At 43.9% G+C, this 18,455-nt stretch overlaps 1 protein-coding gene across 2 annotated transcripts in view; it reads left to right on the plus strand.

The window, feature by feature from the left end:
• The window catches only part of col27a1 (collagen type XXVII alpha 1 chain), a 127,538-nt gene that overhangs the window by 3,683 nt on the left and 105,400 nt on the right, over positions 1-18,455 (plus strand). For both annotated transcript variants that reach the window (XM_016996978.2, XM_062960436.1), the window contains 2 exons: positions 7,481-7,551; positions 12,637-14,126. In XM_016996978.2, the coding sequence (XP_016852467.2) occupies positions 7,481-7,551; positions 12,637-14,126 (1,561 nt within the window). The remainder of the gene's footprint in view (positions 1-7,480; positions 7,552-12,636; positions 14,127-18,455) is intronic.

Here is an 18,455-nt window from a genome sequence, read left to right on the forward strand (position 1 = left end):
TTGCGGTGATCCTCTGGCGTCGGATCCAAAGCAGGTGAAAGTATTGTGTATCGCATCATCTGTGGTCATTCCTCCCCAAACCACACCAGAACGTAAAGTGGGTCATGGGGTGGGGGCAGAGGGTGTCAGTGTGCCAGGTTTGGTCCAGGTCCGTCATTTGTGGGGGTCCGTAGTGGCTTGTGGAAGTGGAGGCCAATCAGAAGGCTGAAAGAAACATTGCCCACCGCATACATACATAAATACATACATAGAAACATTCACTTTTGATACATAGATCGATAAGATATATAGATGGACATATAGACGGATATGTGGATATAGCTATGGATATAGCTATATAGCAAGATAGTTAGATAGCTAGATAGATAAATAGATAGCTAGCTACATACATAGACAGTAGAGTCTCACTTATCCAAGATAAATGGGCCGGCAGAACATTGGATAAGCGAAAATCTTGGATAACAAGGAGGGATTAAGAAAAAAAGCCCATTAAATATAAAATTACATTATGATTTTACAAATTAAGCACCAAAACATCATGTTTTACAAGAAATTGACAGAAAAAGCAATTCAATACACAGTAATGTGATGTAGTAATTACTGTATTTACGAATTTAGCACAAAAATATCATGATATATTGAAAACATTGACTACAAAAATGCATTGGATAATCCAGAACCTTGGATAAGTGAGAGTTGGATAAGTGAAACTCTACTGTATATCGATATATAGATAGATATAGATAGATTTACTTGAATCTAACACTCACCCTGCTTTGGCTAAATCACCTTGTCAAAATTAGGCTGCGCAGTGCGCATTAGATTTACATCATAAGGCTGAGCCAAAGCAATAGGGGAAGCTGCTTCAGAAGAAGCACTCGGAGCTCCTCTTTGAGGGATGTCATTGAATCATAGAGTTGGAAGAGACCTCACGGGCCATACAGTCCAACCCCTGCCAAGAAGCAGGAAGATGACAGTTCCTACAGTTTGAAGCCATTGTTCCATGTCCTAGTCTCCAAAGCAGCAAAAGATAAGCTCCCTCCCTCCTCCCTATGACTTCCCCTCACATATTTATACATAGCTATCATGTCTCCTCTCAGCCTTCTCTTCTGCAGGCTAAACATGCCCAGCTCTTTCAGCCGCTCCTCATAGGGCTTATTCTCCAGACCTATGACATCCCTGGATCTAGACACTATACTCCTCTTTATGCAGGCCAAAATCCCATTGGCTTTTTTTTTGGCTGCTGCTGCTGCTGCTGCTGGTGCTGCAGCGCATTGGAATTTAATGGTCATCACTCCATGCTATGCGCTCGTGGGACTTGTAGTTTGGTGAGGCACCAGCATTCTTTGGCAGAGAAGGCTCAAGACCTTGGAAAACTACAACACCCATGACCCCATAACATTGAAACAAGACGGTTAAAGTGGATCCATTCTACACCAGGCATCGGCAAACTTTGGCCCTCCAAGTGTTTTGGACTTCCAAATCCTATTTATGCAGGCCAAAATCCCATTGGCTTTTTTTGCCGCCACATCACATTCTAGGCTCATGTTTAATTTGTTGTCCACGAGAATTCCAAGATCCTTTTCACACGTCCTGCTGTCGGGCCAGGCCCCGCCCCCCATTCTATATCTTTGCATTCCATTTTTTCTGCCTAAGTGGAGTATCTAGCATTTGTCCCTGGGGAACTTCATTGGGTTAGTTAAATTCATTTGGAATTTAATAGTCATCAAAAATAATGGTATTTGGCAAACGACATAACAGACATAGATGGTTCCTGGATGGTGAATCAATAGAGCAAGTTTGCACTTTCACATACCTGGGAATTGGTTTTTCTGAGACCGGCTCAGTCAGGGCAAGAGTACGTGTAAACCAACTGCTTAAATTAACAACTCACAGCCAACCAGGATCTTTAGACCCACTTCTTAAAGTGTATAAAGCAAAGGTTACCCCCATGCTTTTATATGGAGCTGAAGTTTGGGGTCTAAACCAGGTACCATTATTAGAGCAATCACAATCACAGCACCTGCGAAGTTTTCTAGGAGTAGACAGGACGACCCCAGCTGCTGCAGTAAGAGCGGAACTGGGAGTATACACAGTTGATGGCTTATCTAAAATCAGGGCCTACAAGTACTGGATAAAATTGATTGCCATGGCAAATGATAGACTGCCAAAACTGTGCCTGTTAGAGCAGATAGAAAATCAACATCAGTCCTCTTGGCTAGTTCATCTGACAAAATACATTAGTAGTTGTGGACTTCCGATTCGGTATCCAAATCTCTTAGAAGAACTAGACCCAAAAATAGTGGCTCAACGAGTACTGGATATAGAAGGCCAAAAAGACATTGCTACCCTGAGTAAAGCTGGCTCATTGAAATGGTTAAGCCATTTTAAACATACTTTCCAAACAGCCAGGTATCTAAAGACAGAAATGCCTAAACACCTCAGGAGGGTATTTACCAGAGCCCGTTTTGAGCAGCTGGATACGATGGTCAAACACGGAAGGTTTAATCAAGTTCCATACAACGAACGATTTTGTATTTGTGGAGCATCAGAGGTGGAGGATATCGCACATGTTTTGTTCAGCTGTGAATTGTATAAGAAAGAGAGACACCAATGCCTCGGGCCATACATTATTCACAAAACACACTGGGACCCACATATTAAAATTTCATTTTTGTTGGCCGGCCAGAATCCTAAAATAACACACAAAACAGCCCTTTTCCTATTCAAAGCCACACAACTGAGAATTGCATATCTGGAATCAATTGGGGTAAACTGTGCAGGTGATGCAGATATTTGACCTGAACGGGGTCTTGTTAACAGCTTGTTTATTTTAACTTCTTTTTTTACCACGGGTTGTATGTTGTATGTTGTATGTATGTCTATGTGTTAAATGTTTTGATACGGCTGATGGGCTAATCAATAAAACGTGATTTGATTTGATTTAGTCATCACTCTATGTTATGTGCTTATGGGACTTGTAGTTTGCTGCAGCACCAGCATTCTTTGGCAGAGAAGGCTCAAGACCTTGGAAAACTACAACACCCATGACCCCATAGCAGGCTTCGTCCCCCATTCTGTATCTTTGCATTCCATTTTTTCTGCCTAAGTGGAGTAACTTGCATTTGTCCCTGGTGAACTTCATTGGGTTAGTTAAATTCATTTGGAATTCAATGGTCATCGCTCCATGCTATGCGATAATTGGACTTGTAGTTTGCTGAGGCACCCCCATTCTTTGGCAGAGAAGGCTCAAGACCTTGGAAAACTACAACACCCGTGACCCCATAGCAGGCTTTGTCCCCCATTCTGTATCTTTGCATTTCATTTTTTCTGTCTAAGTGGAATATCTTTCATTTGTCCCTGTTGAACTTCATTGGGTTGCTTAAATTCATTTGGAATTTAATGGTCAACCCCCCTTGCTATGCGATAATTGGACTTGTAGTTTGCTGAGGCACCGGCATTCTTTGGCAGAGAAGGCTCAAGACCTTGGAAAACTACAACACCCATGACCCCATAACATTGAAACAAGGCGGTTAAAGTGGATCCATTCTACACCAGGCATGGGCAAACTTTGGCCCTCCAGGTGTTTTGGACCTCCAATTTCTACCATTCCTAATAGCCAGTAACAACACTATAATAACAACCACTTATAGTAGTAGAAGCGGAAAAGTTTCTGTCTCCTCCCGGTGTTCTTTCATCTAGCGGGACAAGTAGCAGCCAATAAAGGGTTAAGCCTGTCTGCTTTGCGTTACCAGGCTGGATAATGATTTGTAGATACTCCCTTGACTGAAGAGATGCTTTGGGGTTCTTTCATTTTGGCCGAAGGGGTTGGGAGTGGGAGGAAGATGGACAGGACACCCCAATCACTGAGATCCCTCTTCAGATAGGCAACACAGATCATTTTATCTGAATAGGTAGATCTTGGAGTCCTCGTGGGGAACAAGTTAAACGTGAGCCAACAATGTGATGCGGCAGCTCAAAATGCCAATGGAATTTTGGCCTGCATCAATAGGAGTCTAGTGCCTAGATCTAGAAAAGTCGTGCCACCACTTTATTCCCACATGATGAGGGCCAGGGATCAAGAGGTGAGGGGAAGTCATAGGGAGGAGAGAGCAAGCTTATTTTCTGCTTCCCTGGAGACTAGAACACAGAACAATGGCTTCAAATTACAGGAAAGAAGATTCCAACTGAAGATTAGGAAGAATTTCCTAACTATGAGAGCTGTTCAGTAGTGGAACTCTCTGCCCCGGAGTGTGTTCGAGGCTCTTTTGGAGGCTTTTAAGCAGAGGCTGGACAGCCATCTGTCAGGGGTGCTTTGAATGCAATTTTCCTTCTTCTTGGCAGGAAGGGGTTGGACTGGATGGCCCACGAGGTTTCTTCTGACTCTAGGATTCTATGATTCTATGAACATGGGTGTTAAAAATGACAGCCTCTGACCCAGGGCCCATTCACACTGCAGAATTATTGCACTAATAGACCACCATATCCGTCATGGCCTGATCTGTGCTAAGCAGATATGTGCTTGCCTATTTATTTATTTATTTATTTACAGCATTTATATTCCGCCCTTCTCACCCCGAAGGGGATTCAGGGTGGATCACATTACACATATAGGCAAACATTCAATGCCTTTTAACATAGAACAAAGACAAGACAAACATAGGCTCCGAGCGGGCCTCGAACTCATGACCTCCTGGTCAGAGTGATTCATTGCAGCTGGTTACAGCTGGCTTGCTCTCCAGCCTGCACCACAGCCCAAGCCCTTTTTTGTTGTGCCTTCAAGTGGTTTCCGGTTTATGGGCTGAGAGTGTGTGCCTCGCCCAAAGTCACCCGGTGGGTTTCCATGGCCAAGCGGGGAATCAAACATTCATGCCCCATGCTATAGTTTAATGCTCAAATGACCCCATCATGTCGACTCTCTCATCCAAGACCCTCTTGGAGCAGTGGTGGCACAGAGGGTTAAACCCTTGTTCTGGCTGGACTGCTGACCTGAAGGTTGCCGGTTTAAATCTGTGAGATGGGGAGAGCTCCCATCTGTCAGCTCTAGCTTGCAGGGACATGAGAGAAGCCTCCCAGCAGGATGGTAACACATTTGGGCATCCCCTGGGCAACGTCTCTGTAGACCGCCAATTCTCTCAGTACGTTCTCAAGTTGCTTCTGACACCATAAAAAAGCCGACCCTCAGGTTTCCTTTTACTTTTGCAATTAAAAAGAAGGAAAGAACAGGGCACTTGGAGCAGTGATGTGGGCCGTCTGTGGTTGGAGCTGCAGAAAGGTGTGTGTTTGCTTCAGGGGGGAAAATATGCCAAAACATTTCCGTTTTGCCCAGACTTGGCTTCGGCATGTCTGGAAGTCTTGGTAATTACTCACCTCCCCCCCCACACACACACACACTTTTGCCCAGGCTTACCTTCCCTACAAGGGAGGAGCTGGGTTTCTTCAGCCTTTGGAGGGGAAACACCTGCCTGGCTCTGGAGCAGGCTCCAAGGGAGAGAGGCCAGCAGGCAGACGGCAGCTGTCAAGAGCGAGTGAGAGGGGAACGGGGAGGAAGCCCCTGGGAATTTGCAATGGAAGGAGAAAGGAAAGAGCAGGGTGACTGAGTGAGAGAGAAGGGCAGCATGGCCAACTTTCTGGATGGAGTGCCTGGAAAGCTTAAGAGAATGGCAGAGTTCCAGGAAGTTGCTTCTTCTTGTTGTGTCTGTATGTGCCTTCAGGACTCCTGTTGATTTCTGGTGACCCCATTTCAGAGGGTTTTCTTAGGCAAGGAATAATCCTACAAATTGGTACTGCCATGAGGGCTAAATGCAATATCTGGTTTCCAAAAACCCCAAACCTATTCCCCAAATAGGTTAGGTACCTTGGATAACTCCTTTTAAAGTAAGAGTGGGCAAATATCAGATTTTGGGCTGTATGTGGCCCCTGAAGGTTCACACCAGTCCTTCAAAGCCCACCAACTTCTATGTTTTGTGCCCCATGCAATTGCTTACCCCCCTTTTAAGGTCTGGACTGAAAGCCAGAGTGGATTCATTGCCTAACAGATGCAGAAACTTCTCAACCATCAGCCCTTGTGTCTCTGTCTGTGCCTTCAAGGTGCTAGTCAACTCTAGTAATAATAATAATAATAATAGTAATCATTATAGTAATAACAGCCAGCAGAGTGTCTGCTGTGGACTCAACTTGTGTTTCAAGTAATAATAATAGTAATAGTAATAATGTATTTATTTATTTTTTATTTATTTACAGTATTTATATTCCACCCTTCCCACCCCGAAGGGGACTCAGGGCGGATCACAATGTACCTATACATGGCAAACATTCAGTGCTATTATTAGACATACTACACACGGACAAAGACACAGAGGCTATTTAACAGTTTCCAGCTTCTGGCTTCATGAGAGTATGCTCGATTCCGGCCACAGGGGGAGCTGCTGCGTCATCATCCACTGTGACACCGAGTCCTTGATGGACAACTTCCTTATTCTTCCGCATGCATGCTGCTGGACATTTTTATGATTAAATTAAATTAGCCTCCCCACATAAGTGGTCCCTAAATTTCCTATTTGACAGATACAACTGTCTTCCGGGTTGCTTAGGTAAACAACGAGCTAGGCTATTTAATGGTCGGGCACTCAATCCGACCGGGGCTTCGAACTCATGACTTTGCGATCAGTAGTGATTTATTGTAGCTGGCTACTAACTAACTGCGCCACAGCCCGGCACAGCTGGTTAGTAGCCAGCTGCAATAAATAATAATAATATAAAACTTTATTTGTATCCGCCCTATCTCCCCAAGGTGACTCATGGTGACCCCCATACATTTCTGTTTACAGGCGTGAGAAATGAATGTTGCATTTTGTTTATTCTCAGAGGTGGGATTTTGTGTATGTTGTGTCCCCTTCCTTTTCCTTAGCATTTTCTAGCTCTTTTTAGTGTCTCATACAACATAAAAGTTTTGGAAGCAGCCCACATGGAGTCATCATTACACCCACCCTTGTTGTGCTCACACAAGCAGACACAAGCAGAGAGAAACAGAAACACGCATGTATGCATATGCTGACATTATGTCAGCTTTGGCTTGGAAAATTGGCTGGATGCTGTGCCATACAGTCTTACAGATACGAGCTGGGCAGCGCCAAGTTTTCCTTTGTGTAATGGTTAAGGAACAAGGAGCAAGAATGCTTTATGACAGGCGTGGGTGAACTTGGATCCTTCAGGTGTTTTGGACTGCAACTCCCACCATTCCTAACAGCCTCAGGCCCATTCCTTTTCCCCCTCAGCTGCTTAAGCGGCTGAGGGGGAAAAGGAATGGGCCTGAGGCTGTTAGGAATGGTGGGAGTTGCAGTCCAAAACATTTGGAGTCTCCAGGTTTACCCATGCCTGACTTAGAGTAGGATGGGAGAGAAGAAACTGCTTCATTTTCTGCCTTGAATGTCTGTTTTACATGTTTTTGGAACTGAAATATATCTTTCTTTCTTTTTAGGGGATTCCCTCATCTCTGGATAATTTTCGGTTTCGCCTTTTTCCTTGGATCCACAGGAGGAAATTCTGAAGGTAAATTTAATTCAGTAGGCTGTCTGTCTCATTTCTGTATTGTCGAAGGCTTTCATGGGTTGCTGTGCATTATCCGGACTGTACGGCTATGTTCCAGACGCATTCTCTCCTGACGTTTCGCCCACATCTATAGCAGGCATCCTCAGAGGTTGTGAGGTCTGTTGGAAAACTAGGCACGTGGGGTTTATATATCTATGGAATGATGTCCAGGGTGGAGGAAAGAACTCTTGTCTGTAGAAAGGAAGTGTGAATGTTGCAATTAGCATTGAATGGCCTTTCAGCTTCAAAGCCTGGCTGCTTCCTGCCTGGGGGAATCCTCTGTTGGGAGGTGTTAGCTGGCCCTGACTGTTTCCCGTCTGGCCTTGGATATTATTCGACATACAGTAGAGTCTCACTTACCCAAGATAAACGGGTCAGCAGAACATTGGATAAGCAAAAATGTTGGATAATAAGGAGGGATTAAGAAAAAGCCTATTAAACATAAAATTACATTATGATTTTACAAATTAAGCACCAAAACATCATGTTTTACAACAAATTGACAGAAAAAGCAGTTCAATACATAGTAATGTTATGTAATAATTACTGTATTTACGAATTTAGCACCAAAACATTGCAACATTTACTACAAAAACATTGACTACTAAAAGGCAGGCTGCTTTGGATAATACAGAACCTTGGATAAGTGAAGCTGTATATATAAACCCCACTTGCCTAGTTTCCAACAGTCCTCACAACCTCTAAGGATGCCTGCCATAGATGTGGGCAAAACGTCAGGAGCGATTGCTTCTGGAACGTGGTCATACAGCCCGGAAAATACACAGCAACCCAATTGAAGTAACATCCAAAGCCATAAAATCAAGGAGGTATTGTGATTAAACATGCACACACTGTTTTCTTTGCACTACACACAATGTATTTTATCTACAATCATTGATCAGAGATATGAGCAGGTTGATTAGGTATAAAAGTAGAGATAATAAATGAGCTTTCCCACGTGGCCTTCAGCCTACTTCTGTTGTCCTATAGCAGAACACAAAAACACATCTATTTAAAGGGAAGAGAAGCCTATCGTTGGACCATTTGAAATGTCAGGACTGAGGTAGCTAGAGTTCTCTGCTCCACATACTATAGATCCCTCCATGTAGCATGGCTCCCTTTCGGAGAACATGCTTAGCTTTACAGAATGTTCTCTTCCCCACACCTGCTGGGAGAGATCTTCTGGCCTGCCTTTTCTTTTTACAATGATGGTATACAGAGCTTTTGACTCGGCCTCCAGCCCAGCAATACAGTAATGGATTTCATCTGCCGGTTCCTGGCATTTCCTTCTTGGACATTTTTTTTTGCCAGTGAATAGTTGGCGACTCTGCCTTTCAGAAGGTCATTCCTGGTCCTAATTTAAACAAAGCAAAACACAAAACACTCCACTGACACACATCAGCCAAGCTCCTCCAGCTTATTACATTTTTCCTGGGGGAAAAAATGATGCAAAGGTGTAAGAGAGCGTCATCAGCATTTGGCAAAGCCACTTCTGGACTACAGTTCTCAGAATCACTTAGCCAGCGATTCTGAGACTAGAGATAAATCGATTCCTCCAGACAGTAAATATATTGTCAAAGGCTTTCATGGCTGGAATCACTGGGTTGATGTGAGTTTTCTGGGCTGTCTGCCCATCTTCCAGAAGCACTCTCTCCTGATGTTTCGCCCACATCTATGGTAGGCATCTTCAGAGGTTGTGAGGTCTGTTGAAAACAAGGCAAGTGGGGTTTATATATCTCTGGAATAATGTCCAGGGTGGGAGAAAGAACTCTTGCCTGTTTGAGGCAAGCGTGAATGTTGCAATTGGCCAGCTTGATTATCACTGAATAGCCTTATAGCTTCAAAGCTTGGCTGCTTCCTGCCTGAGGGACTCCTTGGTTAGCAGGTGATTAGTTTGCCCTGTTGTTGGGGAATCCTGCCTTTCATATATGTATGTGTGTGTGTCTGTGTAATATTGTATATAATATATAATATAATTTACAATAATAAATAATAATTAATATATTGTATATACATATACTGTAATATTGATAATAATATTATAATGTAATACAATATAATACTAATAATAATACAATATAATAATATTAATTATATATTCTATATTACATATAATATTACTAATAATATTACAGTATAGTGGTATAGTACAATATAGTAATATATAATGCGAATACTGTGCTAATAATAAAATACATTGTACGTAAATATTATTTGTAAGCCGCTCTGAGTCCCCTTCGGGGTGAGAAGGGCGGGATATAAATGTTATATATATGTTAGGTTGTGAAGTCTGTTGGAAACAAGGCAAGTGGGGTTTATATATATATGGAATAATGTCCAGGGTGGGGGAAAGAACTTTTGCCTGTTTGAGGCAAGTATGAATGTTGCCATTGGCCAGCTTGATTAGCATTGAATAGCCTAGCAGCTTCAAAGCCTGGCTTTGTGTGTGTGTGTGTGTGTGTGTGTGTGTATTTGGCTCACACCTCCCAACAAAGGATCTCCCCCAGAGTTGAAGTCCAAAGCACCCGGAGGGCCGAAGTTTGCCCTTGCCTGGGCTAGGGGATTCTGTGAGTTGTAATACAAAAGAGTTACACTTTGAATGTTTTTCAGGAATTGCTCTATTGTTGCCACAGCTGCCTGGTTGGAATGTGAAACTCTCTGGGACATCTGCTTGTTGGCAAACTATCTATTTCCTCCTAAAATAGCAAAACCTTCCCCCCTGGGTTGACTCAAGGTTTTGACAGGGTTTGACTAACTTCTTGCCCATTGGTGGGACTGAGTGAGACTTCAGTCTCCTTGCCTTTTTCCCTATCTATCCATTGTGGTGTCTGTCCCAGGGAGTTTCCATCACTCCTTATCTCCTTGGAGTGATTGGAGTTCTTCCCTGTTGACTCAAAACAATAAGAAGCTATAAGAGACACACGTGTGTGGGAAGAACCCAAACTGAGAAAATTTCTGGGAATTCAGGCTGCTTATCCGTTATTGCAGAATGCCATTAAAAAGGAAATAGGAGGGAGATTAAAAATGGAACCTGTAACATGAGGCAAATGTTAATTTCCTCTGCGCTGCCCCCCAGTCCGATTTATTACTTCCTCACGTAAGAGGTGAACATCTGGTGGAATCACTTAAGCAAACATTTTTCAGTCTGAGCTGTATGCGAACTCTGAAAAAAAAGGGAGTCCCAAATATTTAGCTCTCTCTTTCTAACACACAAACACTACTTTGGGAGAGCTATTTTAATTTGTGATACATTTCAGCGATGCTTTCCACCTCCCAGTGGAACTGTAGAATGCTGGAATGTTATTGGCTTGGCGTGCACACGCTTGAAACAAATACTCAATCCAAACATAAATATTGTTGCTGTTATTAGTAGATAGATTTGGATTTCTCTGCCTGTGGGGTCGCTCGAGCAGTGGACATCACTGAAAGAACCAACAGTTTAATAATAATGTATAAAAGAACAACAACGCTTTATTTATATTATGCTCATCTCCTCAAGGGGACTCAGAGTGGGTTACAGTATATACAAACAGACACAGGCAAACATTCAGCGCCTTGTTACAATGAAATACAATGAGACACAAATACGCAGACAAAGGCAAAGGCTTCTCCTTTCATTCCCGGCTCTGGGGGCAGTGCTCTCCTGCATTTCCAAGCCGAGGAGTCTGCATTGTCTGTAGACATCTGGTCATGACTGCTTGGAGCGCCTTTTTGCTTTCCTGCCAATGCAGTACCTATTTATCTACTCACATTTGCATATTTTCGAACTGCTAGGTTGGTAGGTGCTGGGGCTAACAGTGGGAGCTCACCTTCAGGTCAGCAGATTTAGCAGCACAAGGCTTTAACCCATTGCACCACCACAGTGCATCTTTAGCATCTGCACAATTCTCATTCCCACAGTTTGCTGGATGCAATAAGGAAGGGAGGTCACTCATCATGTTCTGGTGCAAATCAGTAGATAGGATCTTAGTTTGTAAGAGTAACTTTTCATTGCACTTCAATTAAGTTTCTGCTGTCCAGGCCCTTTTGGCATTTGCAGTTTTTGAGAAATTGGAACATCGAGGCCATATTTCATGGGAGGAGGAATTCTCAAGAAGAGCCTCATTTTTTCCAGGAGTACCGACATTAATAAATCATCCTTGCAGTAGCTATCAATCAACTCTCCTCTTCATCCCAAGAGGGAAAGCTGTGAAGCATTCCATGCTTTTTCCACTTGACCCTGAACCGTATCTGCTGTTTTTGCTTCTGTGGGGCCTGGAAGGAGAAGAAAGCTTGTAGAGATCCATTGGTTCTTCCCTGCCCTCTTTTTTCAGAGGAGATACTGGGAAATCATCATGGTAGCTTCATTGCTTGACAGTTGCTTTGAAAATGTTTCCCAAAAATAGGGATTGATGCTCTTTTTTCTGCTTAATATTGCCTTTGTGGCCCGAGATCATGATGGATGTCAATCCGACAAAAGTTGGACACCCTTCCTATTTGTTCTTTTACTTATTTCAAATGTGTTTTGCTGGCTCCAGAGATGGAGGATTTAATGGAATATGTAATTGTAAAGCTAAGGTGAGCTAAAAAGAACCCTTGAAATGCCTTTGATGATTTAATTTCCCATTCCCTTTGTTATCCAGTAAGTCTAGAAAGCTACATATAGCAGAGGATCAAATTACACATGTAACTTGACAGGGCCGGATGGAGACGGTCTGCTTTGCAAGACAATTAACCTGTTCCATGGAAAAAATGAGCCGGGGACAGTTAAATCTTTCTTTAATGCAACAGATGGGAAGCATTGCCTAATGCCTACTACAATGGAAGGCAGCAGAAAAATTTAGGGAGGATTGCAGATTGTGTTTGGAACACAGTTCTCTCCACTACCATCTTACTGAGGCCACTATGAAGTAGCCAGATATCAAAGCCACACTGAATTAAGTGTGAGGATTTGCAACAACCACAGTTTCAGGGCAGTGCTCTCACCTTGCTCTGAGACCTAGGGTTAAGACCTGAGATCTGCACCTATTTGATTTTGGATTTCCTCCCTCCCTGTTTGTGTTTCAGATGTGGATGTTCTTCAGCGGTTGGGCCTCATGGGGCCGAGGCCTCTGGGCACGCCATCCCGCACCGTTCCTCAGGGAGTTATCCCCTTCAAGTCAGGGATCATCTTCACCCAGCGGGCACGCATCGAAGTGCCCGTCAGCACGGTCATTCCCACTCCTTTTGGCACAGACTTGGCTTTGGTGCTGAGCCTGTGCTCACATCGGGTCAACAGCGCTTTTCTGTTCACCGTCAAAAACCAAAAGAAGAAGCTCCAGCTGGGGGTGCAGTTCGTTCCTGGCAAGATCATTGTCTTCGTAGGCCACAAGCGCTCTGTCTATTTTGATTACAACATACACGATGGGCAATGGCACAACTTCGCTATCGACATCCGAGGCCAGGCCGTCACCCTGTTTACTTCGTGTGGGAAGCAAAGGGTGCATGCGGATTTGCACCACCGAAAGGATGAGACGCTGGACCCTGGTGGGTCTTTCCTCTTAGGGAAACTCAACCAGCACTCGGTGCAATTTGAGGGTGCTCTGTGCCAGTTTGATATTTATCCTTCTGCCAAGGCAGCTCATAATTATTGTAAATTCCTGAAAAAACAGTGCAGGCAGACGGACACGTATCGGCCGAACCTTCTGCCTCTCGTTCCACTTCTGCCCAAAGATCCAAGAGAATCTGCGAGGACTCCACAATCACCATCGGCTCAGACTGAGCTTTTCCTCCTCGGCTTGTCTAATCTGACCACTGCGATGCCTCCATCGTTCTTCTCCAAGGTCACAACTTCCCAGAGGAACAAAAAAACAGTGGTTGTGTCCACCACCATTGTTCCATCCAAGCTGCCACCTCTGCTGCCGGCCACCAAAGCTGCAAAGACCGTGGCAGTGTCCCCTCTAAACCTGCGAAATGCTGAGGCCCAGCTCCACCGGACAATCGTAGTAGGCCGTCCAATTTTCAAAACAACCCCCCGAACAACCACCATCGCAGCCTTTGGGAAATCCCACTCTACTTCCAGGTTGTTTTTGGAGAAACCTCCTTCACCCACAAACAAAAACCTTCCTTTGGCTTTCCCAAATTCAACCATGAACCCCGCAGCAGCTGCCAGTAAAAAAGAGGTGCCCAAAGTGACCAAAGCCACAATCAGTCCAAGCCAAAACATCAAGTCCACTTCAGCCTCAACTACCACGAAGCCACTGATAAAGAAGACAGAGAATTCCTCCCGCAATCTCCATCCAGTGACCTTAAAATCCAAGGCTCAGGGAGTGACCAGCTTACCAAAGAAGTTCGCGACTACACCAGCACCGAAGAAACCAGATCCTGCTATTGCCACTGTTCTGTATACCAGACCCATGTTTGGAGTTGCTTATCCTGTTCTCAGAACGAATCTGGAAAGTGTGAATTTAACTACACCAGCTGCCACAGATGGATATCAAATGTTCGATCCAGTTGGGCCCACTCTCTTTCCATTTGTTATGGATCTTCCTGAACTGAAAGGAGATCGAGGTCCCCCGGTAAGTAATTTTGGGCAGCAGGAATCAGAATCATGCTTTCTAGTTATCTCTGTTGTTAAACTGGTTAGCTGTTGTTTCCATCTTAAAAATACTAATTGGTAGGGTTGGGGACTGTTTCCAAGAGCTATTCACTTCTCTGAATGCGGGCCTGGTCATGCAGGATTGTGACCTTTGATGTCCCAGTTATCACAGTTGTAGTGCAAGCTAGAGGCTCTTGGTAGTAACCACAGCTGGGGATCTCTACATTAATGGGTTAGGGAGTTGGATATAAAAAAGTGAGGATGGAGGGGTGACATGCTAACTGTTTTTACTCATCGGAAGGAATGTCATATAGAAAGAGAAGCTGGCTTTTTTTTTTTACTGCTCTAGAGACCAGGGCATGAAGTGATGGATTCAAATGGCAAGGAAGAACTTTCTGACAGTAATAAATGTTCAGCTGTGGAACAGACTTCTTCTGAGACTAGTGAACAAAGATTGGGTGTCCATATTTCATAGTGCTTCAAGGCTCTGCATGGTGCATATAGTGCTTCTTCTCACACGTATTTACATACAAAAGAGATCTGCAGGTAGGATTTAGTTGAGTCAGCTCTTTCAATGAAATCGACCTCTTTTGCACTTCCTGTACTAATACGTGGACTGGAATGCAGTTGTCCTACAGAGCGCATGCCTCTTTGAAATGTGCAAGCCCCGTTCCTAAAATCTGAGTCTGGAAACGTACCTATAAGGATGTGTAAACTGATTTATTTTATTTATCATGTCAGAAGAGAATGATACTAAATTTACTTTGACCTGAAGCTGGCCCCTTGGAGTGCCTCTGGTGTCGCTGCAAGGGCAAACTTCGACCCTCCAGGTTTTTTGGGCTTCAACTCCCACAATTCCTAACAGCCTCCGGTCCTTTCCTTTTTTCTTTTCTTCCTTCCATCCTTCCCAGGTACTATTCCCTTTTTTTGTCTTTTGCTGGGGAATTGTTTTTCCATGTGTCATCCTTCTGGGCTCTGCAAAATGAATCATGCTTCTGTTTCGGCATCTAATGGCTTGTAAAATTCTCTTTAAATAACCGTAGTTCTGCGGGAAATCTTATGGCACTCTGTGTTATCTTGTGGCAGAATGCATAGCTTTGCCAAAACCTTTCGTGTTGTCTGAAATAACAGAAGCAACAAGGTTCTGTCAAATCTCAAGTAAGGTTTTCAGACACTACCGAGAGCGGTGCACCAATGGACTGACTTATACTATTCACAAAACAAGCCTCAGGTGTTGGTTGGATTTTCCGTCTTGCACTCTTTCCAGCCCCATATGTAATATTCCAAAGCCAAATACAGTAGAGTCTCACTTATCCAACATAAACGGGCCAGCAGAACGTTGGATAAGTGAATATGTTGGATAATAAGGAGAGATTAAGGAGAAGCCTATTAAACATCAAATTAGGTTATGATTTTACAAATTAAGCACCAAAACATCATGTTATACAACAAATTTGGCAGAAAAGGTAGTTCAATATGCAGTAATGCTATGTAATAATTACTGTATTTATGAATTTCGCACCAAAATATCATGATATATTGAAAACATTGACTACAAAAATGCGTTGGATAATCCAGAACATTGGATAAGCGAGTGTTGGATAAGTGAGACTCTACAGTATTTGCAAAACTCTCCCACTGTTTGGGGCAGCCAAAGTAGGTTTGGAAGACACTTGCTCTGCCTACTTAGAAGTTGATTTAGCATCCTCAGACACACTTGAAAATCCAGGCAGATTGAGACATTTAGAGGCTCATTGAAGATGTTACAAGGCCTGAGTCTTGGGTCTTTGAATCACATAGCCATCAGTTGTCCCAGTTTGGCAGAGACAATCCTGATTGATTAATCCACTAGTGTCCCATTTTTCAGCTGCTTCTGAAATGTCCCGGTTTCTCCCTCCTCCCCCTCCTTTTGTCCCTAGCTTACTTCAGTTGCTGTAAACTTGAAAGCATAGTAAGAGCACCTCAAGCTTCGGAGAGCTTCTATTCAACCATTTCCCTGCTTGAGCGGTGATGGCACAATCGTCAGCATAGGTGAAACTCTCTGTCCCTTCTGTCAGTGTGCTGTAAACTGAAATCAGAGTACAAAAGTAGTTTGCAACTCAACAGAGGAAGGAGTATTCCCTGACAACACATGCAGAAGCAAACCTCTGCAGCTTTGACTAGTTTCTGTATTCTTCCTCATTAATAACTTCTTGTCTGGCCACATGTGTTCCAGTTCATAATAAGAATCAGGGATGGATTTCTGCAGATACAAAACTCTGATTTCTCCACAGTTTGCAAAATGTTCAGACTCCCCGTCTGTCCTGGAAAGAGTGGACAAGTTGGCCTCTTTGACCTCCCAGATTCAAAAAAAGAGAGCACATTAGTGAGGGAAAGGTTACAGGCTGTGTTCGAATTGGCTTCCTTGACTTCTTTGATGACTCATTTTTCTAGGCATTGTTCTTTCTTTTTAGTTTCTCCCTCTGGTACTTTGTTGGATGTGCTTAGATGGCAGAGCGAGATGACATCTTGAGAAATGTTCCTTCTTTATGCAGCCAGACAAATGCATCTTCAGAATGCAGATGCTGATAATAAATAGCTCTCCAGTTGAGTAACCGCTCTGGCATCGCTTCCATGCTTTCGGGCAGGCATTTCTGAGAACCTTGCCTCAATCTGGCCGCTGTGTTCTGTTTCATCTCTGTGCCCGTCCTGTTTGGATTTTACAAATTGCAGGGCAAAGATTGCAAATTGTTCCTTATGCTGCTAGGGCTTCCCAGATGTTGGAAAAGAAAGGGCACCCCACGGTGGTGAGCCAAACAAAGGCTGAAGAGGAGAAAATATAATTGTGGATGATTGTGATTTGGCTGCAGGGAAACAGTAGTTTAGAATATCCCAAAGAATGGTGTAGCTTGGACATGGGCAAACTTTGGCCCTTCTATTGTTTTGGACTTGAATTCCCACCATTCCTGGCCTCAGGCCCCTTCCTTTCCCCCCTCGGCTGTATAAGCCCCTGGTGGCACAGTGGGTTAAACCCTTGTGCTGGCAGGACTGCTGACCGAAAGATTGGCAGTTCAGATCTGAGAAGCAGGGTGAGCTCCTGCTTCCCATGCGGGGACATGAGAGAAACCTCACACAGGGCGTCCCCTGGGCAATGTCCTTGCAGATGACCAATTCTCTTACACCAGAAGCGACTTGCAGTTTCTCCAGTCGCTTCTGACACGGAAAAAAAATTCCACATTATCTGCTTTGAACTGAATTATATGAGTCTACACTGCCATACTACATTGCCCCCGGTGGCACAGCAGATTAAACTGCTGAGCTGCTGAACTTGCTGACCGAAAGGTTGGCAGTTTGAGTCCAGGGAGCGGAATGAGCGCCCGCTGTTAGCCCCAGCTCCTGCCAACCTAGCAGTTCAAAAACATGCAAATGTGAGTAGATCAATAGGTACCGGTCTGGTGGGAAAGTAACAACGCTTCATGCAGTCATGCCACTGGCCACATGACCTTGGAGGTGTCTACGGACAACGCCATCTCTGAGGCTTAGAAATGGAGATGAGCACCCTCAGAGTTGGACACGACTAGACTTCATGTCAGGGGAAAACCTTTATCTTTACCTTACATTGCCATGTAATCCAGTTCAAAGTAGATAATCTGGATTTCATATGGCAGTGTAGAAGGGGCCTCAGTAAATTCACCATAGGAAGAAGGATAGGAGGAGGTAAAACCTTGCCCTTCCCTGCAGACAAAAGAAGCAATGAATAAACACTGCTTGAACCGAGCTGCCCTAATTTATTATCAGTAAACAGCCCTTCCCTTTGCTTTATTTGTGGTCGTTTGTAAATATCCTCCTGCTATTCTGAACTAAGAACATTTCTAGGAATCCGGGCGCCTGCTGCAGTATCCATACCCCTTTGTATCCTCTGTCATAGACAACGGTATCCAGCTTTCCCTCTGCCTGCGAAATCCTTTCTTACAGGTCAAGCTTCTATTTAAGCCCTGCAGAAAACACAGCAAGGGAAAATATACAACATAGGACTGCATGACTATATCTGGCGTTGAGGAAGCCCTTGGGTATATATACAGTTCCCGACTGGAGAATTTCTGTTGTATACATAGAGGAGGGATTTTTCTGGGGAGCGGGTTGGATGTGGATGCTCCTGTCCAAGCTTGCTTGGTTTGCAAGGGAGAAAAATCAACTTTGGCTGCAAATAAAGCCACATGTGGTTGGTTGGAAGATACAGTTGTCTATGCAAACACTTCTATTTGTGTGTGTGTGTGTGTGTGTGTGAGAGAGAGAGAGAGAGAGGCGGGAAGTGAGTTAAAACTGGATA

This window comes from Anolis carolinensis, unplaced genomic scaffold (genome assembly GCF_035594765.1).
Source record: "Anolis carolinensis isolate JA03-04 unplaced genomic scaffold, rAnoCar3.1.pri scaffold_7, whole genome shotgun sequence".
In the NCBI taxonomy this organism is placed as follows: domain Eukaryota; kingdom Metazoa; phylum Chordata; class Lepidosauria; order Squamata; family Dactyloidae; genus Anolis; species Anolis carolinensis.